Source organism: Diospyros lotus, chromosome 6, assembly GCF_014633365.1.
Source record: "Diospyros lotus cultivar Yz01 chromosome 6, ASM1463336v1, whole genome shotgun sequence".
NCBI lineage: Eukaryota > Viridiplantae > Streptophyta > Magnoliopsida > Ericales > Ebenaceae > Diospyros > Diospyros lotus.
In genome coordinates, this window is record NC_068343.1 from 21,755,718 (window position 1) to 21,782,225 (window position 26,508).

At 37.3% G+C, this 26,508-nt stretch overlaps 1 protein-coding gene across 4 annotated transcripts in view; it reads right to left on the reverse strand.

The window, feature by feature from the left end:
- LOC127803445 (RNA cytidine acetyltransferase 1-like) overlaps window positions 1–24,830 on the reverse strand; it is a 67,834-nt gene extending 43,004 nt beyond the window's left edge. The window contains exons 1-19 of one of the 4 annotated variants that reach the window (XR_008023522.1): window positions 24,551–24,829; window positions 24,383–24,443; window positions 22,499–22,769; window positions 22,317–22,408; window positions 21,511–21,682; window positions 21,270–21,392; window positions 20,136–20,309; window positions 19,741–19,851; window positions 19,515–19,648; window positions 19,308–19,401; window positions 18,968–19,066; window positions 14,467–14,603; window positions 14,204–14,301; window positions 13,158–13,281; window positions 12,990–13,077; window positions 12,775–12,874; window positions 12,653–12,705; window positions 10,594–10,770; window positions 10,448–10,485 (exon numbers count right to left, since the gene is read on the reverse strand). Coding sequence is in view for 2 of the 4 variants with exons in the window: in XM_052339668.1 (XP_052195628.1) it covers window positions 10,448–10,485; window positions 10,594–10,770; window positions 12,653–12,705; window positions 12,775–12,874; window positions 12,990–13,077; window positions 13,158–13,281; window positions 14,204–14,301; window positions 14,467–14,603; window positions 18,968–19,066; window positions 19,308–19,401; window positions 19,515–19,648; window positions 19,741–19,851; window positions 20,136–20,309; window positions 21,270–21,392; window positions 21,511–21,682; window positions 22,317–22,408; window positions 22,499–22,603 (1,919 nt within the window). In the remaining 2 variants the exon portion in view is untranslated. Of the gene's footprint in view, window positions 1–10,447; window positions 10,486–10,593; window positions 10,771–12,652; window positions 12,706–12,774; window positions 12,875–12,989; window positions 13,078–13,157; window positions 13,282–14,203; window positions 14,302–14,466; window positions 14,604–18,967; window positions 19,067–19,307; window positions 19,402–19,514; window positions 19,649–19,740; window positions 19,852–20,135; window positions 20,310–21,269; window positions 21,393–21,510; window positions 21,683–22,316; window positions 22,409–22,498; window positions 22,770–24,382; window positions 24,444–24,550 lie in introns of those variants that run through there. The other 3 variants (XR_008023523.1, XM_052339668.1, XM_052339669.1) reach the window with 3 other exon arrangements.
- Between the last annotated feature and the right edge of the window lie 1,678 nt (window positions 24,831–26,508).

The following is a 26,508-nucleotide window of genomic DNA, read 5'->3' on the forward strand; positions in this document are numbered from 1 at the left end:
ACAAGCCATGACAAATTTCTTCACCTCTACTTTAAGACCTAGCCAATAAAACAATTGTTTTACCCTTAAGTAGGTGTTCTGCACTCCAGAATGCTCTCCTAAGGCTAACTCATGAAGGGATCGCAATATCCTCTCCTTGAGAACATCATCATCTCCAACCACTATCCTTCCATGGTATCTCAGCACTCCTCCACCCAAGCTATATCCATCCCCCTCCTTGCTGCCCGTAGCAACTCTTTCCAGTATCTGTTTAATCCTTGCATTCCCTTCATAACTGTCAATAATTTCCTTGCACCACTCCGGGACCACCGTAGTTATTAGGGCCACTTCCCCAACCTCATAACACCTGGACAAAGGATCGGCAGCCACATTTTCTTTCCCTTTTCGGTACTGGATCACATAGTCCAACCCCATAAGCTTGGGCATCCCCTTCTTTTGCAGCTGAGTGTGCAATTTCTGTTGTAATAAAAACTTTAAGCTTTCATGGTCAGTTTTAATTATAAACCTCCCTCTTTCAAAATAATGCCACTATTTATCAACGGCCATTAACACAGCCAGGAACTCCTTCTCATATATGCTTAACCCCACATGCCTTGGTCCTAGTGCACGGCTAAGAAAGGCTAGCGGTCTCCCTTCTTGCATCAACACTGCCCCAATGCCGGTTGCACATGCATCTGTCTCCAATACAAAAGGTTTGCCAAAATCAGGTAGCCCCAAAGTGGGTACTCTACTTACCGCCTCCTTTACCCTTTCAAAGGCCATGTCAGCTTTTTCACCCCACTGAAACCCTTCTTTCTTCAAGAGTCCAGTTAATGGCTTGCTAATGACCCCATATTCTTTGACAAATCTACGGTAGTAACCTGTGAGGCCCAAGAATCCCCTTAAAGCTCGGACTGATTTGGGTTTTGGCCAATTCAACATTGCCTCTATCTTGCTTTGGTCGGTGCTAACTCCATTTTCTGATATCACATGCCCCAAGTACTCCACTTGGCTTTGATTAAAAGCACATTTAGACCTCTTGATATAGAGCTTATTGGATTTAAGGATCTCAAATGTAGTTTTAAGGTGTTATAGGTGAGTTTCAAAAGAGAGGCTATAGATAAGTATGTCATCGAAGAAAACTAATATAATTTTTCTTAGGTAAGGCTCAAAGATTCGGTTCATTAGTGATTGAAAGGTGGCAGGAGTATTAGTGAGCCCAAATGGCATCACTAAAAACTCAAAATGCCCATGATGCGTTCTAAAGGCTGTTTTAGGGGTGTCTTCGGGTTTCATCCTAATTTGATGATAACCCGAGCAAAGATCAAGTTTAGAAAAGAATTTGGCTTGACTTAGTTCATCCAAGAGATCTTTCACCAAAGGTATAGGGAATTTGTCTTTGATAGTTATGGCGTTAAGTTGGCGGTAATCCACACAAAAGCGCCATGAACCATCTTTTTTCCTCACCAATAAAACTGGAGAAGCAAAAGGGCTATGGCTAGGTTTAATAATGGACTGTTGCAACATTTCCCTAACCATAGTTTCTATAACAGATTTCTGAATGGGTGGGTATCTGTAGGATCTCACATTAACAGGCTCCGAGTTAGGTTTAAGATGGATAACATGGTCAAACTCACGGTTGGGGGGTAGTCCTTTTGGTTCTTGGAATAGATCATTAAACTCAATCAGCAATTTATCAAGTAAGGCAGTGTTTTGTACCTGTTCCGCAGGGGTGTTTGGAGTCTTGATGCTGAAATAGGCCTCTCCTGGCCTAGCACTGCCCGACGCCTCCTCTATTGACACAATTGAAAACAATTGCATTAACCTCCCCCACTTGTTCTTAAATACCTTTTGGACCCTTTTTCCAGTTATCATCTTGCATACTCCTGCTTCCCTTCCTCCAGACAGAGTCAGTCTTCTCCCTCCTTTCTCGAGGGAGACTTCCATCCTATTAAAATCAAAGCTAATAGGACTAACTTCTTTCATCCAATCTACGCCCAAAACGACATCACAACCCCCTAAGCCCAACAGTCTCAAGTCTGCCTCGAATGGTTCTCCCTGCATCTCCCAGCAGAATCCTCGGCATGTTGACTTGCTTATTACCCTGCTTCTGTTGGCCACGGTTACACTCAGTGGTAGTGTACTGGCCAACTTGCACTTAAGCTTCCTTCCTTCATCAAGGAAGCTATGAGTGCTTCCACTATCAATCAAGATCATTAGGCTGCAGTCATTCACCTTCCCTTCAACCTTAATTATTTTATTGTTAGGGACCCCCTTGAGTGCATGTATGGAGATCTCTCCATCGTGCTCCCCTTCACACTCTTCTTCAGCAGCTTCTTCACCTTCGTGCACCCCTTCCTCATCGCCTTCTAACAGCAAAATTTGTCTCTTACATTGGTGTCTAGGAAAATACTTGTCCCCACATCTATAGCACAACCCCGACAGTCTCCTTTGATCTCCCAATCAGCCACCATAGGATGGGAATCCTTCTCCAGCCACATTCCTTGTCCCAGCATTCTCCTTGGCTGCTTCCCTAGTGGAGTTCCTACTCCCCGGAGGAAACGACCCCAATCCCATGCTCTTTTGTTGATGCTTCTGCTTCTTCACTAGAGCTTCAACCACCATCTCCTGTAGCCGCGCGCTTTCTGACGCATGCTCGACCGTTCTAGGCTTCAATACTTTTACCATAGGTCTCAATTCATCATTCAACCCGCTTAAATAACTAGACACAAAATAAGCTTCAGACAGGTGAGGATTATGGTGGATCATAAGTGACTTAAGCTTCTCAAACCGCTTTTGGTAGGATTCGACACTCCCAACTTGCTTCAGCTTATTAAACTCTTCGACCACATCCACCATGCTTCTTTTCCCAAAGCGTTCATTCAATTTTTCTGCAAATTCTTCCCAAGTGTGAATCCTTCCCATTCCCACACATCCTTGATACCATGCGTCCACCACCTCGTTAAAGTAGGCCGACACCAAAGTTATCCTCTGCCTCTCAGGTATATTATACCATTCAAACACTCTCTCACACCTCCTGATCCACCATCTGGGATTGGCTCCCTCGAAGGTTGGTATCTCCATTCGAGGCATAGGAAATCCATGTGGTTGGTGATTAACTTGGTCATCTCTCCTTCTCTTCACGAATCCTTCCATTTCCTCTTCTGGTTCAATCTCATTTTCTCGGTGGTCGCTTCCTTGGTTCATTATTTGGTCCCCTAGAATGGGTTCAGTTCTTCCCCTGAGAGAAAAATCAGGTGAGAGCCTTACTGCATGCTGCCCGGTGAACATCAACATAAATCATTGCATCTAGGCCCCCAACTCCTCCCGCACTCTCACAATGGAACTATCCAGCCTGCGTTCCATTCCTTCCATAGAGCTCTCGACCTTGCAGTCCAATGCTACGATTACTCTGTGCTCCCTTGTAGCTCCCAACTCCAACTGATCGACTCGGTTGTGGAAATCGACCAAAGACGAGCTAACTTGCTGCAGTTGTGTCTCCAATCCCTTCATCCTGGTCCCGTCCGCCATTGGTTCAATGTTCTTGGCCGAGAATCAGAACTCTGATACCAAGTTGTCACAACCCAAGCGTGGCAATGGCGTGATTTCCAACCCGGGTAGGATTGGAATAGGTGCTGCTCAAATAGAGTAGTCGCGGAAAGGAATTCGAGAGCAAGGGAGAGAGAAAAGAGAGAGAGAGAAGAACGATAGGAAGAAGTAGAATTCAGTGACTTCTCATTTCATACCATCCATAGCCAGATAACTGACTATATGAAAGCTGCCCAAGGGCAGATTCCCAGCCCGGTCGTTGCAATAAACAGCCAGCTGGCCACATGCATAGAATATTCTATTTGCCCAATCTACTAACAAAGAAATACTGAAATAAAAGTTACAACAATATAGCTAATGCAAGAAAATTAAATCGGCAGTAAAATATATGGTATTAGAGCTGGTGGTGCGTGACAATCTTTTTAAAAAAATTAACATTAGTGAGCTAAAATGGGTCATGTTGGGCAAAGTATGGGTCGGCCCAATAATGGCTTGTGTCAACATGACACATCCCGTTTGACATCTCTTTGGTAACCTAATACAATTCTATCACATAATCTATTAAAATTGTCATGCACCTAGGTTTAACCTAGGGGTTTTAAGAGGAAGTTTGGAAGAAATCGAGGGAGATAGGACAAAAAAGGGGAAGGAGGGGGAAATCAGACATAACAGAGAAAGAGAGAAAAGAATAGGGAGAATTGGGAGAGAATCAGAGGGAATCGGGAGAGAGATCAAAGAAGTTGAGAGAGACAGATTTCTATTCATTGAACAATACATTCTCTAACTAATCTAACCTATTTATAGGCTATCTAGTCTTTCAGTTATTAGAACAACTGAAATATACAACTGCTACAACTGGAATGTACAACCAAAAGAGAAATACATATAATACATAATTACTATTATATCCTTAGGGATCCTTAAGATCATAACAATTTCCCCCTCCTTAAGAGAGTCTTTGTCCCTAAGATCTTAGAGCGACTGGCCCTGTTCTTCATCCAATCCCTGCTTTCACTATCTGATTTATCCTCCTTTCTTTCTTTCTCCTTCTAGGCCTATTCCTCTTCACTTTTATGATCCTTCTCTTTTGTTTTTCCTACAAAAGTAACATGTAGTCCTCAAAGATATCCATGACAAAGCTCCCTTCTCCAATTGATCTATAAGTTCCAATAATTTCCTGGATCTTTATAGAGTCATTACGCCTTTCCTCAGCCTCCAGCTTCTTTCTTTGGTTCAAGTACTCGTTGAATGTCTGTCTACACTCACCAAAAATTCTTAAAGCCCCATTCCTCTTATCATTGATGATTATTCGTATTGCCTGCTCTCAAATCCAGTTAGACTCTACATTTACATCCTTCAACAATGCTTTTAAAGCATCTGTTGCTTCCTGCTTGCTAGCGTACACCAAAAGTTCAACTGCAACAAATTTCTCCTCTAATGCTGTTGCAGTAACTTTTTCCAGCAACTGCTATTCCTTTCTTGGCATCCTGATTGTAGAGGAAAAGACGAGAATGTCCTGTCAATTCCTCACTGGCAGAAACATGACATTCATATCTAGATTTAGACCTACTATAATAATTTGCTAGAGTACAGAGGTCCAAAATTCCTATTATTAAGACTTCATCAGCCTTCTCATTAGTTTCGTTAGAGCCAATACAAGATTGTTCAGGTCCAAATTGTTCAATCAAAACTTCTTTAACTGCATGTGGACCGTCACAAACTTGATAAAGCCTAGGATAGATTTCACAGGCATACATCTCATCAGATGCATGAAAGTTCTCTTCATCACCACTCATCTCCAACCTGATTCATAACCGAAACATCTAATGAATCAATGTTTTGTTCCAATTTCGATTGTTCCTCAGTTTTCGATAAGTCTGAAAGCTAAGGAAGGACTCCGACACCAATATCCACAGATGGATGGTCCTTCAATCAGAATTACCTAATCCAATGCTAATTTATCCGAATATTTTTCTTTCTTTTTGCCAGCATATTCCAGAGGTTCACTTTCAACAGTTTTCTCCTCCAAAAATTCTCTGTTAAGATAGTCATCTGGACCATCTCCTTCCAACTCTTTTTTTAAGGAATTAGAATACTCCTTAGAAAATAATTCAGCTGGAATACTGACCTAAAACTTCTTGACAATCATATTCATTAAGCCGTCCAGCTCTTGGCCAAAATTATCAAGACTTTCTCTATATTTATCAAGTTCTCTCTTCATCGAGTGATTGCCTTCCGCCATTTCCTCAATTTAGTTACCTCAAAAAAGAAAAAAAAAAAAAAAATTTGTTGCCAATCTTCTTCCAAGGACAGCCTGTGATCAGCAATCACCTATATTCTGGCATTGTTACCGCCTCTGAAACTGATTATAATCCTTGCCTAGATCTAGACACCTGAATTTGCCTCTAAACCTATTTCTTGATAATCACCTCCTAAAATCGCTTAGATCTACAGAATCAGTATCCTCTAAAAGAGTCTCCTATGAATCAAGACAAGGAATATACGCCTCCTAAAGTTGATTGACTCTGATCTACCTTGTCTCCTAAATTGATCGGCTCTGATCTACCTTCAAATTCACCTGAATTCTGCTTCCCAACTGCCTTGATCAGTTGCTACAAATTGTTGGATCACAGTCGAGAATCAACTGGCTCTAATACGAAATCTCATGCACCTAGGTTTAACCTAGGGTTTTAAGAGGAAGTTTGGAAGAAATCGAGGGAGATAGGACAGAAAGGGGAGAGAAATTAGAAGAAAGGAAGGGGAAATCAAACAAAACAGAGAGAGAGAGAGAGAATCAAAGGGAATCAGGATAGAGATCAGAGGAGTTGAGAAAGAAAATATTTCTATTCATTCAACAATACATTCTCTAACTAATCTAAAATATTTATAGGCTGTCTAGCCTTTCAATTATTAGAACAACTGAAAGGTACAATTGCTACAATGGCAACGCACAACCAAAAGAGAAATACATATAATACATAATTACTATTATATCTTTGGGGATCCTTGGGGTCGTGACGAACTTCTAATAAATCTATGACTAGATAAATCAAAGGATCCTTATCTGTTAAAGTTCCTAAATAAATAAAACCCTAAGACAACTAGAATTATAAAGTTCTAAATAATTACAACTCTTGAAGTCCATCAAGAAACCATCCCATTTGTCTTTTTATGCTTAAGGGGCAATTTTCCCTTTTCCTTAAATTCATTGCCCTTTTGGATGATGCTACCATATAAGTAGCCTTACAAGTTTTCCATTTTCTAGGGTTCATGCCCTTTCTTTAGCATTGTTGACATATTTTATTTCTCAAGAAAAAAAAAAAGAGTAAATGATAAGGCTAGTTACCATCATATACAAGCCTGACAAGTTTACTTGCAGGTTTTAAAAATTATTTCACCAATACTCAATAACATTTTCTTCTCCATAAACCAAGGCTTGAAGCCTGTGCTAGAGCACTCATGGCTGCAACGCACTCATGGCTGCAACGGCCATATTAGCAAGATTTAATTTCAGTAATCCATCATTGAAGGTCTCTGTACATAGGTAAAGTTTAATATGACTCCTCCCAAACCCTAAACTAGGGAAAGTCTAGTACATTGCATTGCACTTTAGCAATCCAACAACAATCAAAACTCCTGATCCCACTAAGTGTTGTCAACTACATGAATTCTAGATCTCCAATCATCTCTATACATGGTTGTATCCTCCAAAGGCTATTATTGTTGAATCCTTTGCATGATTCATGATGATTTTGATGCTTAATATAACAATTATACTTAAGGTCAATGAATAATCTAAGCATTTTAGGAATAGGCAAAGAAATAAAATGTAAGTACTAGAGGCTTAAATGAAGATATAATCAAGTATTTAGAATGAATTGAGTATCATTAGGTTAGTAAGAGATATTCGAGTATTGAAGTACAATACTCTAGTATTACACTGTAGACCAAAATGCATGTTAAGAACAGTTCAAAGATACTCGAGTAAAAGGACTCAATATTCGAGTATGGTACTGTAGCACAGAATGCTGGGAGAATGCAGTTCCAAAATACTCGAGTACAATAATACAATACTCGAGTATTTCACTGTAGCACATAATGAATGCAAGTCTCAATCTCAAAGAAACTCAACTACCAAAGGGCAATACTCAACTACATGAAGCAGCCCATAAAAATACTCGAGTGCTAAATTTCAATACTCGACTACCTGAAGCTAGAAATTGAAATCTGAAGAATGCATTACATGATTCTCGACTGCCAAAATGCAATCCATAACAATAATCGAGTACTTAATTTCAATACTCAACTACCTAAAGCTAAATATTAAAATCTGAAAAAAAAATGAACTGCACTCGACTACCAAGTATACAATACTCGAGTATCAGAAACCCTCAATCAGTCAATCAGAAAAATCTGATAAGCATGGAGAGCATGCGTTATCTGATCAAATGTCAGGTTAGGTAATTTTCAAAGCATGGGTAGCATGCTGATGTACCTGCTCCTGATAGGTCTGGTACAAGACCATTTGACCAACCTTTCTGCCTATATAAGGACGAGAAAAATGAAGTAGTAGAAAAGATCAAGCAAAAAGACTTCAAACTTTCACAAGCTTCAAAAGCTTCAAGTTCTACATTCTTCTAAGAGCCCTATCTGCAATTCTATTTATTTTTCATTCTTCAGTTGCAAATTTGAGAGAGCCTTATTGAGAGCTTATTTTCAACACCTTGAGTGTTACCTTGAGTGAGGTTCTCTTGCATTTTCATGATCATTCTCCTCTATTCATTCACTGTGAGCTGAAAAGATCACTGAGATAAGTGATCTGTGAGGTTATTGCTTAACCTTGAAAGGCAACAGTGTAAAGGTTTGTGTTGAGCCAGCAAAAACACAAGATGTACAGAGGATAGTGCTTGCCTCTTTCAAAAAGCACTTCGATTAGTAGATTTGGAAAATCCTTGGCGAGGAGTCAAGGTAGTGGACATAGGCCGTTTGTCAAATCACTATAAATCAAATACAATCTCTCTTAACTTTCATCTCCTTGCATTTATTACTTTCAGCAAATTTTTGTTGGTAAAAATCTGTAAAGTGAATTAACCCCCCTCTTAAGCTTTCATTTGGGCTAATATTTCAACAGGTATTATATTCTATTTTATATCCAAGAGTTTCAATCTTCTTCTCAAACGTCCAAACCATTGTAATCATGACTTGTTCATCTTATCTTCAATAGGCACCACTCCAACCTTATTGTGAATAATCTCGTTTCTTATCTTGTCTTTCCTTTTATGATCACACATGTACCTTGATGTTCTCATCTCAACTACACTTATCTTTTGCACATGTTGGCACTTAATACCCAACATTTTGAGTCATATAACAAAGATAGTCTTACAATTGTCCAATAAAATTTTCCTTTTAGGTTTAAATGAATCTTACTATGGTATAAAATATTGAATGCACTTCTCCATTTTGACCATCTTGACTTACTTCTATGGGTCACATACTCCATAATCTCCCAATGTTTTAAACAATTGGTCCAACATACCGAAATTGATCTTTTTTTCAAAATAACTTTTTCTCCATGTTCCACAAAAAATAACATCCACATAGAAGCCAAGGTTGCAATACCCCCCTGCTATTGCAAATTGGGTTTAACATCCCAATTCGTGGGTCCAAAGCAACCTATGTCACTCTAGTTGTGAACTGGATCACCAAAAATGGAAAACCAGATTTTCAGCTCGGTTTTCAAAAGGTTTTTGGATTTTAGCATGATTTGCCATCAAAGGTCATTTCTCATCAATATGAAAGGAAGCATACTCACATAGATCAAAGAGAGGCGACCCTATCAATGGTGCTCAGAAATTCGTTAGACATGTCATGCATAAACAATATTTTGTGCATGACTCCCACGAACCAGTAAACAAGTCAAGCGTGTGGGCACGTGGACTTGATCTCTGACAACCAGCTTTCCTTGGCAATGTAGTCAAACGCAGGCAACCCACCTCCAGCGACTATTCTGTTGTTCTTGCAATCATTTATTCGGCTTCTCGCTGTGAACAGATTGTGTGGGGGGCTGAATATTCGTTCTTGTTTTAGGCAAGTAAGAGGCAGTGTATTCTGCAAGTGAGAAGGGTTGTTTTCCAATCCTCTTTAACATTTTGTTGATTTTCAATGCTCTTAATGTGTTGTTTTTATTGTTTTCTAGTGACTTTCTTTTACAATTTCTTTAGTTTTTCTACTACAATTCTGCTATTTCTTCTACTATTTTTCAATTAATACAGTTATATTGAATTAATATTAACTAATACATTGAAGAACTCAAAGACCACAACATTGACAAAGAGGGTAAATTGATGCGGGATTATTTTAATAATCAAAATGTACCAAGACCCCAAATGGCTTACCGACTAAGCCTACTCCCCATGCATCCTTATTATACTAAGTCATGCATGCACCCAACCTGACCCCATAACTATAATCCACACCTATATTTTTACTAAACTTACATTCCACAACATTGAAGAACTCAATGACCACAACATTGACAAAGAGGGTAAATTGATGAGGGATTATTTTAATATTCAAAATGTACCAAGACCCCATATGGCTTACCGACTAAGCCTACTCCCCATGCATCTTTATTGTACTAAGTCATGCACCCATCCTGACCCCATAACTATAATCCACACCTATATTTTTACTAAACGTACATTCCACATACTCAGTTTTTAACCTACTTAGTTTAAAAAACCTTTGGATTCTATGGTGTTTCTCCATAATTCAAGTTTTTATATTCATGCCTTCTTTTGTCTCATCTATAAAGACAATATCATCAACAACATACACGAAGGCACTTCTTGAATGTGTTCTGTCAGTTCATCCATTTCAAAAAGCAAGACAGAAAAGAATGGCACATAGCATTTACCTTGCCAGAAGCTCCACTGCAGTTGAACCATACCCAAGCTGAAAGTCCAAAAAATGAAAAAGAGCATAATATGGCAAAGATGCATTTATATGTTGTTACAAATAATTTTGCTGGCAATCAGTTTAACATGGATGACAAAAGATTACCCTCATTGCACTAGGATGAGTGGCAATGCGTACAATACGAGCACCAGAGAGACTGGGGAAAACTGTGTCCTGAAACTGTTCACAGAATTTCCATGGTATTTGGTCTCCAAATGGCTGGTGACCATCACTTAAACTTTTGATGGCAGATCTGCGAGAAATCTTCCCTTCAAGACAGACCTGTACATTGGATGGAGGAAAATATGGCTTAAAGCATTATACAAGCACATAATTTGACTATTAACTAGAAACAAGAGATCAAAACAAAGCATCTGATTAAAAAATTGTTATATAAGCACTACAATGTTATCCTACAGTGCAAAGCAAAATGAGTGTCATGGCAATGATGCCAAGGTGATCATACAGAACTGTCAGTCCTGGTCCCAAGTTGGGCTTGCCATCCACATCAAATCATGAGAAATCTTTTATTGACTTATCAGCATCATCTAGCCAACCCCATACAGTGGGGTTAAGGCTTGATATGTTGTTGTATTAGTAACAAAGGATTTGGCTTCTACTTTATACTCCTCTAGCTGCAGTTTACAACAGTCATCTTTCATGAGCTTTTCTGGTCAGCATAAAAGGTCAAACAACTGGACTGGGCCTTAATTCCAGAAAATGCATATGGCAAAGAAAGAGAATCAAAAGAATGTTACTAATACGTCCACCTTTCACCTTCTCCTGACGGAAGTCCAGTTAGAGCTTAATATTGTTGATCCACTACGTTAAATGCCTCTCAAGGATTTTAATACAAAAATTGTCCAACAGCATGGGCTCAAGCCTTCTACAATATGAAGAGCCTTTCCTCATATGATTCAATATATATATATGATGTTTTAAGAGTTAAGAGTCAAGGCTAGTCTCAAATTGTTAAGAAGAATGATAATAACCCAAAAGGGAGATAATCAGGGAGGAACCAACCTCCAATTGGGAACGCATGAATGAGGTTTAACAGGTACAAACAATTCATACAGTGTGACTCATGTCCAGCATATTATTATGTGATATAAGACACTACTTATATGTGTTCAACAATTTAGTTCCTAAGGCAAACATGTTCTGACTAATTTGATCAGTGGGGATTTGACCCTAAGTGAATTCAAGAAGGATAAACTCCATGATATACTCATTGCATGTACTCTTGTAGAATGCACCTAAGTAGTAGCCATCAAGAGAACCAGTTTTAGTTAGAACAGTGATTCAGATGAACCCTTGTAACAAGATTGTCTAGAAAATATAGAAAATAAAGCATTGAAAATTATGAACGTTTTACTAGCAGGAAGAAAAGGAAGTATACACAAAAAGACAAAGATCATGCAAATTAGCTTAGTGTAGGTCTTTAAAAGGATCCAAATAACCAACAGCCAGTTAATCATTTTTACCATCAGGTGTATGAAAAGTCAAAATTCTACATTTAACAGAACTATAAAATAAAAGAAAAGGAAACCAAATGATCAAGAAGTTTTGAAACACAGGAAGTAACAGGCAAATCATTTTTAATTTTAGATAGTTCCTAGTATTGCTCATTAACTCTTTGATGATGCAATTGATTTTAAAAAGCTCATTTTTAGGTTAAACTCCCCCTTTTGACGTCGTAATTTTTCTACTTTGGGTTTTATGATTTTTTGGTGTCATGCTGAAGCATCTATTGGTGCCACGGTAAGGTGTGTTTTGTAATCTGTAATCTGTTTTTTTACCTTCTTTCAAAAAAAAAAAAAAAATCCTTTTTCTTTTTTATTAGAAAAAGTCACATTAGAATTTATTATCAAAAACTAAAAAACTAGAAACAACTATAATTTGATTGTAATAGGTGCAATGTTGGATAAAATAAATAATCATGTCATATAAACCAGAATAGTATAGAGCTCCCACAGTCGCAAAAAGTTCAAAACAGCTGAGTTGCATAAATATAAATCTCACAACTAAGGAGATGACCAACATATAGGAGATTGCTTAAACGAATGGACCATGCCTATTTGAACTTCAAGCATAAAATTTCTGAATACTGTGATATATATCACATAAAAAAGAAGTGAATCCCTAGCAAAAAAGAGAAGTGAACCTGGATTACACAGAGAATATCAGGAAGGTGATTTTTGGACTCATCAACAGGACCTGCATGTATCTCAATTAGTACATTTAGCGATAAGCATCTAGACATGTATTGATGGTAAAAGAATATACCAAGTAAAACAAATAAGTGATGAGCTGGAGCATCCGCCATCAATTGTAGATCATTTGGAGAATTTTTATAGTGAGAAGCAACATACAGGGCCATCATACGCTGTGAGTATTAGAACATGTAAGAATCAAGCACACTTACAAAAAGAAAATTGAGAAACAGCAAAGATAATAGATTACAAAAAGAAAATAGAGAATCAGCAAAGAAAATAGATTACCTGCAAAAACAACTCACTGTCTTTGTGATACGAGAAAAGTGTATCCCGATTAACATAGTAAAGATCACACTCACTGGGCGGAGGTAACCTAATTTGACAAGAAATGGGACATGAACAAAGATGAATGAAACAAATCCATCTCTTGCATTCTTCAAACAAGTTTCTAACCTGTTGATATTAGGAATGGAGTTTGTAACATCCAAACATAGCAAACTATGAAGCCAGGATTCAATTGGATCACCAGATGCGTATCTGATAGATTCGCTCAATTCTATCTTCTTGAAAAGGCGACCTGCATTCGAGGAATTGATATTTGAGGAATTATTCACTCACAATATCTAAATAATTTTAAATTCTCGATGAAGACAGGAGCATGAAATTATATTAATAGCAACTGTCTACAAACCTCCATGCATGAAAGTGACATGAACAAAAAAAAATAACAAAAATAGAAAATAGCTTGAGCAATATGATCTCATCCTCAGCCACAAAAAATGTCCTACATGCATATCCAACAAGGAGCCCGCAAAGGTTTTTTCAAACAAAAACAGGAGGATCTCTCAGCAAACTTAACTCAGTTTATAATATCATGTCTATTCTCAAGTATATTTATTTATTCATTTTCATAGTCAAGGTGAGCTGTCATAAGAAAATATATAACGTGCAACAAAAAAAAAAAGAAAACTAAGACAAGAAAGAGCAACGATATAGTTGTGGAAGCATCAAACACCAAAGCAGCCAGCAGCACAAAATAATACACTACTCTAGACCCCATTATGACAGACCCCATTATGACAGAGCAATGTCTGAACTAAGACCTTATGACGTTAATACATATTTTGTTTGGGATGCCAATTCAAAGTTCGTCAAGTTCATTTTCATTTCAGATATCTTAATCATCAGTTCAATTAGTGTTAATCCATTACTGTGTATTTGTGTGACAGACAGTCATGCAGAGGCTTGCATCCTGACCTGGGTTGAGTTCATCATTAGGCCAATAAGCTTTTTGAAACCAAACTTCCATGATTGTCAGACTATCAGGACCACATGCATGAAAGTTGGTTTATAAACTCCCATAAAAATGATAAGACTACTAATTTGATGAATTGATGTCCCCATAATAAAAAAAAACACTGAGAAGATCTGAAAGTATAATACTTGTTAATTGCATCTTAATCAATAGGTCAAGAGGTGCAAGTGAAGCACACAAGTACCAGAAAGAGAGTTATCCAAGCTATTGGTTGACATTTTATTCTGCTCCTCCAATTGCTGCAGAAGTTTTAGAGACAACGACCGACCAGTACCTTCATAGCTTTCAATTAAAGAAGAGTAGTTGGGATTAATATCTTATATTAGTCAGTATTAACCCCTGGAAGGGGGGGGAAAATACTAGAAAAGAACAAAGAACTCAGTGAGGTTTTGGCTTCCCATACAATACTCAGATAAGTAACAAAATGAAAATCAACATATAGCATACCCATTAACCGTAGATGAAAGGAAAACTAGATAGGGGCCAAGCAAGGACTTCACCACTGGTAATGGAATTGCAGCTGCTTCATCAACAACCAACAGTTCAACTTGGGATAGCTTTTCATGTTCATGTGGCTGTATGTACTGCCAGAGCAAGTAAGAAATACATTAGTGGAGATATAAACAGTTAATTACTAAGCCATATCCACCACTAGAGAAAACACCCAGTAGGCACGGCATTTAAAATATAAACTATCAACAATACTGTTGAAGAAACCAAGTTTAAATAGAGGCTGAAAGGAGATGAAAAACCGAGTTTGAATAGAAGATGAGATCATAAAGAATATCTGAGATAAGAAAGATGAGAAGATAAAGGAGAAGATAGGGATAAAGAGATAAGTGGTTACAAAAACTACACTTGAGTTCAAATCCTACCCTATCTGTTCATAGCCTATTTGAATTTGTATTTTGTATCCAATCCCTATATTTTAGGAGCAATCCATAGCCTAGCTCATGTATAAATAGCCATCTAAACGCAATACAAAGTATGATGCACAATTACAGCAATATAGCTTTGTATTCCATGGTATCAGACCTATCATCCTAGGGTACCTCCAGCCTTCATTGCCACCCATTTTTTCCCGACCGGTCTTCAGCTGCCATTGTCTCTCCAATCTTCATTGCCAGTTTGTTGGCCTTCATTGCCACTATCTGTCTCACATTCAGTTCCAGCATCCCTCATTTGTCGTTCACCTCCGGCGGCGCTCGACCCTTGACTATCGCTCATCTCTCTCGCATCCAGTTCCAACGTCCCTCATTCATTGCTCATCTCTAGCACCATTCGTGTCCGTCATCGTTGCCCCAGATCAAGAAGTTGCTTAGGCCATTGTTCAGTCATCCTCGCTACATTTGTTTGCCCTGTCACCTCCAATGTCATGCTCATTCCGGTCTCTTTGGTTCCAACATCAGCCTCTTCTCTAGAGTTGCAATGTTCTTGCCTCAACAACCCTTGATTCAAATGTCTTCAATCTCTAAAACCCGGCAACTGTAGCCACTCCTCAGTTGATCATAACACCAGCATGCTAACTGGAGACTCTCACAACACTGTAGCAAGCAACTTCTAGAATCTTAACCCGTCATACCGGTTAGATGGGAGAAACTACCTACAATGGTCTCAAGTGGTGAGGACATTCTTGAAGGGTAAAGGGAAGCTAAGTCATCTTGATGGAACGGGACCACCAAAAGAGGACCCAAGATTTGCAGCATGGGATAAGAAGGACTCAGCAACTATGTCATGGTTATGGAACTCTATACAACCTGAAATTAGCCGCAACTACATGTTTTTATCCACTACCCAGGAGGTATGGGAAACTATTCAAAAGACATACTCAAAAATGCAAGATGTAGCCTTGATGTTTGAAATCAAAACCAAAATCGCATCCACAAAATAGGCGAGTTTTTATGTGAATGACTATTACAATACTCTGAATGGCTTGTGGTTAGAACTTGATCACTATCAGAATCTGAGGATGAAGGACAGCGAGGATGCCCAAATCCTGAAGGAGTTCATTGAATGAGATTGAGTGTTTTAGTTCTTAACAAGTCTAGATCCCAAATTTGACCCTGTTTGAGTCCAAATCCTTGGAAGAGGAAAGTTGCCACCATTAGAGGAAATCTTCTCTATCGTTCCTAGCGAAAGCAAGCGCCTGGTTATGCTTGAATCTCAACAAACTGAAGGGTTTGCCATGGTATCAAGGAAGCCTAATGGAGGAAGGGCAACCATGGGGAGTCAAACTGATTGGTTAGGGTTTTGATTTAGGCAAGAATTTGGGTGTATCTTACTATAATTGTGGTTTTTCATTCATCGTTCGAGTTCCAGGCCTCTGTCAGTCGACCGTTTGCCTTGATCTGTCAACAGTTTCTACAAAAAAAGCCTATGTCGGTCGACAAATGCTTCCCCTTCTGTCAACAATTTTTGTTCGGCAACTTGCGCATGTTATACTCTTTAGAGCATAACTTTCTGTGATTATATCCGATTCGAGATATTTTTTTGCGTTGTAAACTAGACTTCATAAGATTCATTTTAGTATATTCTTTGAATTATTTGTCCAAGTTTTGAACCTGCAAGAGCCCCATGAAGTACATGCCCAAATCTAGAATCTTTGTTGCCTCATAATCCGACCATGCTCCAGTTTTTGGAATATAACTTTCTGTGGTAATATCCAAATTGAAATCTGTTTTTTGTCCCGTGAACTAGACTTCATAATCTTTGTTTTGACATATTACTTGAATCAATTGGTTATGTTTTGAGCCCATAACAGCCCCATCAATCTATGCCTAAAATCTGGAATTCTTCAGTTTTGGGTAGTCTGCCTTGCTCCGATTTTTGGGGGAATAAATAGATTCCTTTGTGGCATGTTTGGAGTATGGTTGAGAACCATTGAAGGGCTATGTATTGTCTTTTCTAACATTGAACTCCTTGGAGAGTGAAATGAGTCTAACAAGCATCTTGATGCATTTCTTTGTGAAATGATGCCGCACCTTATTAGGAGAGGTTCCAGATGGTCACTTTTGGGATGTTGTATTTCAACATCTTGTTATATGGCATTGCATTGTGATGTTGGGCCATGTGTTGCATTCATTGGGGGTCATGCTTTGTATTTGTCGGGAGTGTGAGCATTAGCATGACACAATTGACATGTTGAGTGCTGACTCATGTATGATAGGCGAGCATATGCATGCAGAGCATTCATATGTGTGAATAGTACATGAGCGTAGTATGGTCTGATGCTTAGCTTATTGGGGTTTTGTCATCACGTTTATGCTCCAAGAGCCATTGCATTTCTTATGTGTTGCATTGCATGATGAGAATGTGATTGGTTGAGTTGGGGGAAAGGAAGCGCAGCTTTCGTGATCTTAATATACGAGCAAGGGCTCGATGTGATGTGGTTATGCGTATGATCTTGATATATGAGCAGAGGCTCGATGTGATATTATTGTGAGTGCTTTGGCAGATGTTGATGATGATGGAAAATGTTTGGTGTGATGTGGTGGTGTTTGTAGTGTTAACTTGGTAGCCTGTTCATGGCTACTGACAGGTTTATATACAGGGTCTTGGGCGCCAGTGTGTGTATCTTATGTGGGCCCCAAGTACTATTATGTGCATATTTATTTATGTGTTTATTGCATGACTTAGGATTCATGGTTTGGATGTGTATATGATGTGCACGAGGCGTGTAGGTGGCTTGAGTTATTTCCTTTCCTACACTTATGTATATGCAAGACTGGTGTATGTTTCTGTACATGGCATGGTATGCATGATGTTTTGGGGAGGTTCAGTCCTTAACCATTTCCTGTTCTTTCTTTATGTTTGCTGAGTCTTGTGACTCACCCTTACTTTCCATTATTCTAGGTAAGGTGAGATCTGAGGTGGCGGGTATGCCTAGTGAAGCTTGTGTTTGATCCTTGGATGACAGTCTTATGTATAGAGCTCTCTTGATAAAAAGGTCTTGGGTGTCCTGCTATTTTTGTAAGGAAAGTAGTCCTTGTGTTTTAGGCTTGAAGTGAACTTTCTTTTGTAAAAGCCTAATATAAATGCTGAATGTTGTAACTTATTGTCTTAAAAATGTGGGATGCATGATGAAACGATTAGTTGTTTGGAAATTGATGCTATATCTTGGTGGTGGGATGTTTGTTTCTAGCTAAGTTTGATTATGTACCACTTCTTTAACAACCATCTCATAGATCTCCTATGCTAGTGGGAGCTCCGGGAGGCAGGCAGTTACATCAATTATCATCATTCACCATCTCATGAAGCTTTTCCATATGAAGATAGTGTTAGAACTTTATCTCATCATTCCCTCGCTAGAGGGTTCCATTAAGAAGGGCATTCTGCGTCACATTTGCCACATTGTTCTTTTGCATGGATTTTAATTGTCAATGTGACTTTTAGAAGTCAATTGACATTATGAACGCCATGCCACCAAGTTAGGACAAGGTGCAATTAATGACAATGATGATATTACACAAAGATACACAGACTAGTGAGTGCATAGTTCTAAGGGTTATGATAATTATTTTCTTTTTCATCATCTAAATCATCCATTGGACTCATTCTAACTTTAAAAAAATTCAAGGTTACAGATACAATTCAAGGAATAGGGCTATGAAAGGTACCTTTATTGTAATTTATCAATGATTTTACAATGGAAATGTTACCCTTCGGACCAAGTGCATATTATAAGGGCCAACAGTCTAATTTTCCCAATTTTCTTATGTCTAATGCCATATGTGCATGGTACATGTTACTGTGCACTTCCTGATTATCTCAGCCTGGTCAATTTTGTATTTCCCTTCATTGGCAATTCTCTCTACTCACAGAAAGTTGTCGGTCTGCATTTGTACATCACCATTGTATATTTTTTTGCAAATTGTGACACAAAGAAATCTAGAACTGTAGCGGGGCATACAATCATACTGCAAAAGTTTATCTCACTTTCACTACTAACCTGAATTGTTTGTCTGTGCTGCTTGTAAATGTTGATTCTAACAATTGCCTTCTTGAACTCTGGGTTCTTACTTCTCACCACATCATAATCCAAGTGTTCCTAAAACAGAATCATAGTTGTATTATAATATAACTACAGTTGAGAACTTAAAGTAGTATTACATTGACCCTTTTTAGAGGAGAGCAGGCTGTAAAACTAAGTTTCTAGATTTTCACAAAAACTCAAAAGTAGAAAAGTTAAATAGCTTGACTCTCAAAGCAGATAAGAGCATCTTTACTTATTTAACATTAAGTCAATGGGAAGAAAGTCCATTTATAGAGGGGTACAGAAACCATCTAACCTTGTACTCGAGTGCATCGAAACCCTTGCTTACAAAATCAAACAAAGTTTTCAAGTTCTCAGGGCTAGGCGCAGTTACAAATATGTTTGAATACCTACATAGAATATTTCATTAACAAGTCTTAGCAATGGTGAGTATATTAATAAAAAGAAATGGTCCAAGGACAAGATGCAAGACTTGACAATTAAAACAAACAATGCACAATACCCTGCAGCAATAGCTCCAGAAATTGCCAGGCCTAATGCAGCTGACTTTCCACGGCCACGACTAGCAAGCAAAGCAATTGTGCTACGAAGTGTCTTATCCAAGATTGCATCAAGAAATGTAATAACAGCTTTTCCCTGTTCACACATTGTAACAAACTGAGCTACTCATAATCGTTTCAAAAAATAAGAATTTTTAACTCCGCATAAGATGTTAAAAGAAACCTTACCTGGTCCAATGTGCAACACTTTCTAATTAGTGGACCAACAGGAAAATCATCATTCAGCTGCTCCTTCAGATTCTTCAGGTCATGTTCTGCTGCTGAGAGCCCCTCAGAGTCCTTTTATTATCAAACAGGAAATAAAATAAAAAGTTGAGACATGGCTTTTGAGAATCCAATATTTAAATATCAAGCATTGTGGTGCCATTAAACCATTTGAAATGATTATCAATTCTAAATTAGGATATAATAACCAGCACACTACCAATACTGTTACCACCAAAGAAGCAGCTTAACATGGAATTCGTACTAAAGATGCCACTGACACTAGTAGACAGCGCATAAAACCAATTGTACTACATAAATTTTTTTTCTCTGAAGTAAATAGACAAACAAAAGGCTACCTCTTTTACTGAAACAGGTTTAATTGATCTCATGTGAGAAGAAATTGGTAGGATATTCAGCTCATCATCCATAATTATGCATGCTTTACAAGATGCAAGAGATAGTAGGAAGCGTTCATTGAAGCGTCCAGCAGCATCTGAATGAGATTCAGTACGAAACCTATCATGAACATCCTGTAATTTGCGTAACTTATGAGTGCTCCCATCAAAACAAAAAAAGCAAAAACTTAAAAAAATATGAAAAGACTAAAAAGACCTTTATGTCAAAAGCTAAAATAATGCCTTGAGAAGTAAAAAGATCAACAAAAACTCAACTTTCTCACATATATACCTTTGGTGACATTAATATGTATTTAGTGTGGACCAAAGTTTCTTATATTAACATGATAGAAAATTGTGCCATTCTATTGTGCCATAATTGAAGTAGAAAAAGTGTGCCTGGATGGACATGCCAAACAAAGGCTTCACAAGGCAACATCTCTGGCCCTCATGATTGTTGAATACCAACTCAATAGTCAAGCTTATTGATTATATAGGCTAGATGTGTAGCAAGACAAACCACTACTTATTTTTCTTGGTTGCAATAATAAGACATTCTGAAACTCTACAAAATCCAAGAACAGAATAATTAGGTGAAGGAACAACGGTACTCTCTTCAAACTTTAGGTTTAAAAACACTAAAAAGGTAACTTTGATCCAAAAAGGTTCTCCATCTCCAATAATATAATATGTACCTTGTTTGAATCTATGTTACCTATGATGCTATAAAAATTAAGTGTAGCGTCAATCTGAGCAACTAACTTAAAAAAATAAATAAAAAGCATAGAAATAAAGTTGATCAAAGCAAGCACGCATTTAAATATCAATGTATCACTTTCAGTGCATGAAATCCAGAAAGAAAGGACATTATAAATGTTAAATAGGAATATACATAACCCTTTTTGCTCCAAAAACAACTTCCATAAATAATAATATCAAATGAAAATGCAACTAGCTTTCCCAGAAGGTATTAAAAGATTAAACAAATTAAAATTTGAAAAATCAAAGACTAACTAGTGGAAATCAACTTCATTAAGTCCTAGGAGAATAGACAAATAGTGAGGCTATAAAGCAATAATGAATTATGATTCTCACCATAACCATTGTGTAAAGACTTGTGAGTGAGGACAGAGAACGAAGTAGCAGCACTATCAATCCACCCCCCTCAACAGTTTCAATAGTCCTTGCAAGGAGATTTGGTGTCAAAGCCTCAAAATCCTAAGGGAATAACAAAATTAAAAATAAAACTAAAAACAAGGAAATACATTTACAGCTTAAATTGTGGAAGATAGCACGCTGAACTTTGCTCAAGTATTTATAGACAATCGTAATCTACCTGAAGTATGCACATCCCAAAAGTATTCCCAAGAATCCTTTCTGAATCTTTGTACAGGCAGTATGTTATTCCTCCAGTTTCAACAAAAAGTGAAAAAGGATCAACTTTCTCAGGATCCAACAGTCCCCTCTGCATGAACTTTTTAATTTGCTTTGCACGCTTTTTCTTATGACTACAAAGGAAAATATTAAGCATTAAGCTAACAAATAATTGCCTTTGAAAAAGCTCAATAAAGGACACAAAAAGTACCTCATGTTTTCCAAAAAGGGGAAAGAGAAACAAAATATGCAACCAAAATTTGACATAAGAGACATTCCCAACTGTTTATTTCAACTCCAGGTGAGTCTATCCATAAGATCAGATAAGGCATCGACTCCAAATAATGCAATTACAAATCAACTAAATAATAAGCAAAAATTTACGGAGTCCACATCCATGACAAATATGAAATATTTGTATGTATCTTACGAAGTGTTATTTTCAGCATCCCTAGTGTAAATTAAGTCAGCATATGCTCTCAACAGAGTTTCAAAATGACAACAACCATATATAGCAAGGCGCGATATTTGTTTGTATGCATACAGTGAACTGCTAGAAATTAACATTAGGGTAAAAACACTGGCATGATAGCATGTTTAAACTACCCAAAGTTTATACCAATGATTACACAAGTTTGTTTTTTGATGAAACTAAGCAAAAAATTAGAAACTCAAATTAATACTCTACCAATGTCAATGCTACTACTCCTTAAGTGTAACAATTTTCCTAACTCATTTGTGAAATAATTAAAAAGGAAAAAAAAGTACCTGCTAAGTTCAAGTTTGTCCCTATAGCACCATAGAACAGTTGGCCTTGACTTGATTACAGCTTTGCTAAGCATGTAATGAAGATTCACAATCTGTATAAATCAACATGAATTCTCAGCAATAAGTACAATATATATACATTACAGTAGATGAATCAAAAGAAAGAGAGGAGAGTGGAGTACTTGGTCACGATATTTGTCACCAACTATGACAAACACTGATCGGTGCCTGGTCTTGACTCCATTCTCAATGAGAGTTCTGATGCGTTCATCCACCTTCTTCCTCATTCTTTCTTTGTTTGTTCACTCACTCTGTTCAGTGTTATGGTAAGATTCTCTCTCTAAGCTTTCCTTTCTATGTCTGTCTTGCCACTTCGTTGATCTACTCCTCTCTCCCTCTCTCTATATATATACACATATATATAGTTTGAGAGATGTTCAGTGATAAGCGGTTCTGGTATTTAAGCAAGGATCAATTAGTTCGTTTAACCTAAATGCATTCAGAAATGCTTAGGTCCTTTGTTGCATTTTCATTTTCAATTTTTGTTTTTAAGAATTTAAAATAAAATTAGTATTTTGTTGCTTATTTTTTTTTAAAAAAAATGGAAATTCAAAATAGAAACATCAAAAATGTGTTTTTATATGTTTATTTTATTCCATTTTTATTTCTTTTATCCCCCCCCCCTCCCCACTCAACTTGGAATGTCAGAGGGGAAGTTTGAACTGAAGGTTTGAATTGAGGACCCTCTCCCCATGCTCATCCATGCATCCCCTTCCCCGTTGGATCATGGGTACCCATTGAGGGCCCATACCCAGTAAATTTCATGACAAGAAAAATACAGATGAAGAGGCAAACAATAGAATCAAACCAAGAAAACAAAGTAGCAGCTGCAGCACCATTAAAAGAAAAAACAAAGACAAGCATTATTGAAGAACAAAAACAAAGAAAACAGTTACTGGCAAAGAAAAGTGCAACATATTTGAAGAACAAAGACAAAGAAAAAGCAAGTAGCAGAAGCATTAAAAAGGAAAACACAAATGAAGAACACAATAAGCAGCAGCAAGTATTAACATAAAAAAAAAAAAAAAAAGAAAGGCACGTGAGATTTGTATTTGGGATTTTATCCCCTTTGAACGGCTGATTTAAAAGGAAGAACAAAGCATATACAGCTAATCTCAGAAAAAGGTTTTGAATTCAGATTTACCAAGCTAGGAGGGAGGGTTCTGATAGATGATTTGAACTTTGCTGGTCGTAGAGAAGATCGACGGTCAGTAGAACCGACAAATGGTGGCCGAAACGTCGCCCGGCCAAAGGATTTTAAGATTTCTCAAATTGTAATGGTTGAAGTTGGGATTGAGCAAGGGAGATTGTTGCAGTGATTGTTGTTGTGATTCAGTGATTGATTGCAATTTCTCAATTGCTGGGTTTTCGGCTGTGAATTTGAACTGAATGAGAACGTGGCTGCGTGAGGCACGAACTGAGGATTAGGGTATAAGGGTATTAGGGTTTATTTTTTATTCTGTAATATAAAATAGGGAATACTGTAATGAGATATAGCAAAGTTACAGAAAATATTATAATATTTTAAAAATAGCAAAGACTACTCTTCACAATTATCCTTAATAGTTTCATGAAATGTGCAAAAAGTAACTATATGATTTTAGTATTTCTACAAAAAGGGATATTCGCAAAACCTAATCAAATTTTTTCCCTTTTTTCATATTTCTCATACAGGGCCATACCTGAGATTTTGGGGCCCTGAATCAAAATGTAAAAATGGACCCCTAAATCATAGTGTATATTTAAATTTTATTTCTTTATAATAAAACATCAACAAAACAAATTAGTATTCATACCATGTCAAAGAATAAAATCAAAAATTTAACAATTTTAGCATGGACAATTCAAATATTCAGTCACGACAATTCCTAACTAAATGAATTAGTCAAATAACAATTAGTAAAAAGCCTAAAGTCATAATTCCTAAACTCATTATAGGTGTTAAATTAGCCAAAACAAAATAAAAATACACATTAAATATAACATGATCAAATATTTTAACTTACCTCTAGTCTCTTGGTCTCTAGAGCATGAAGGGATGCCCACTGGCCAGTGGCCACTGCCTGCCTGCAAACAACAAGAACACAACACCAAAGATTGAACCAAAAGATTTTATTGTCACTGGTATTGAATTTGAACCCGAACAGAACACAACACCAAAGATTGAACCAAACCTCAAAAGATTGAACCAAAATGTCCCAATGGCAATGCAGAGAGGCGAGCGACCCAGTCACCCAGCGAGAGCAAGAGTTAGAGAGCCAGAGGCGAGGGCGAGCGAGAGCGAGCAAGCAAGAGCGAGGGCGAGGCAGCGAGCGAGGGCGAGGACGAGGGCGGGCCGGGAGAGAGAGCGAGGGCGAGGGCGAGCAAGCGAGAGGCGAGGGCGAGGGCGAGCCGCGATAGAGCCAGAGAGGGAGTAGGGTTTGCAGAAGGGAGAAGGGTTTGCAGAAGGCGCTGATTGGGGGCGGGTTTAAAAAATTTATGGGCCCCCCAAAAATAACAAAATTTATGGGCCGTGAGATAGCCGCCTGGGCCTCGCTATATGTCCGGCCCTGATCTCATACTACGTTCCAAAGCGTTCAGACGACAAACATATCAAAAATACAATTTGTATCTTAACCTTTATCATTTTGTTCCCTTTTTTTTTTTTTTTTTTTTTTACAAAAATGATGGTTTGAATCTTCACCCATGTGGTAACTCTATCCTCCACTGCTTCAAGCACTAAGCACGCCTTCTTGCTCCATTTAGCTTATCCCACCTTTGAAGATCAGCTATCGACAATCTAAGTTCATTAATAACCACTCTCATTCATTTCTTAATTAAGATTTTTTTTTTAATTCATTTGAGGTATCCAAATACTAATTTCTAGGGGTGGGTGACATTCCCCCTGATGCACTCTTCAAATAAATTCGGATATGAATATAGTCTAATATACATTTAGAGCTAAACATTCAGTATAGTTCATGCAAAAGTTAAACCTTTCAGCAAGTTGTCATATTGATTCGAATCTTGATACTCCATGTGAAACTTTAGATAATTAAGATCCAATTTTGATCCTTGTTTAGAATCATTCAAAGCAACTAGAGTGTTTTTTTTTGTCATGTATCACACAAGTAAAATGAACATTACAAACTCGTAATAGTATTTTGAAAAGTTTATACATAATTATACAAATCTTAATGAAGATTGTTAAAGTTTTTAAATGATTACTCAACAATAGGGTAATCACAATGTTTTATAATAAATTTATGATATCTATTGTATTTACTTAAATTTCAAAGATGGTTTTTGCAATTATCATAAATCTCGTAGGTAATGGTTGCAATTTTCCCATTTTAAAGAAATCATGCCCAACAACAATTATGTTACTTCTACTTTTGTTATCTACTTGGTTTAGAAATTTAAATATCTAACAATAATTAGTTAAACTTATCATAAAATATTTAAGAACTTTAAAAAAGATAAGTAATTAATTAGTTGTTGGTATGACATTAATGGTGGCGAAACGACGCATGCGATGGTGGCGTAAGACAAGGATAGGTTTCGCCTATAAATACCATCTTTGGTTTCAAAGAAAACCAATGAACAATAATGAGAGAAAGGAAACATATACATAGATATATAAGTATTGTTATTCGTTTGTAGTGGAGATGAACAACGGTGATGTGACAGTCTATGTGTTGCTTGGAAAAAATGAGAAGGTGCCCAACATATTTTATTTTTTATATTTTAAATAGATGTATAGTGCGAACTATACAATCCACATGGGTTGACACATCATCGTTGTTCATCTTTATTACAGGTGAATAGCATTACTCTATATGTATATATAGAGAGATAATGGAGGAAATATAGAGAGAAAAATATAGTTTTGGGGTGGTTGGCAAAAATTTCCAATGATAATAGTTAACCTAATAAAGAAAAAGCAATAGTGACGTTTGTAGCAAATAACAATGATAATGGTAGTTAGTAACTCGACTAAGAAGAAGAAAAATGAGAAAATGAGTGAAGAAAAAATTATCGAAGCTTTTTCACTAGGAAAGGAATTGACGAAAAATAATAAAATGTGTTGGGAAAATAGAAAAGATAGAGAAAAAAAAAAGAATAAAAAGAACATAAGATTATAAAAAAAAAA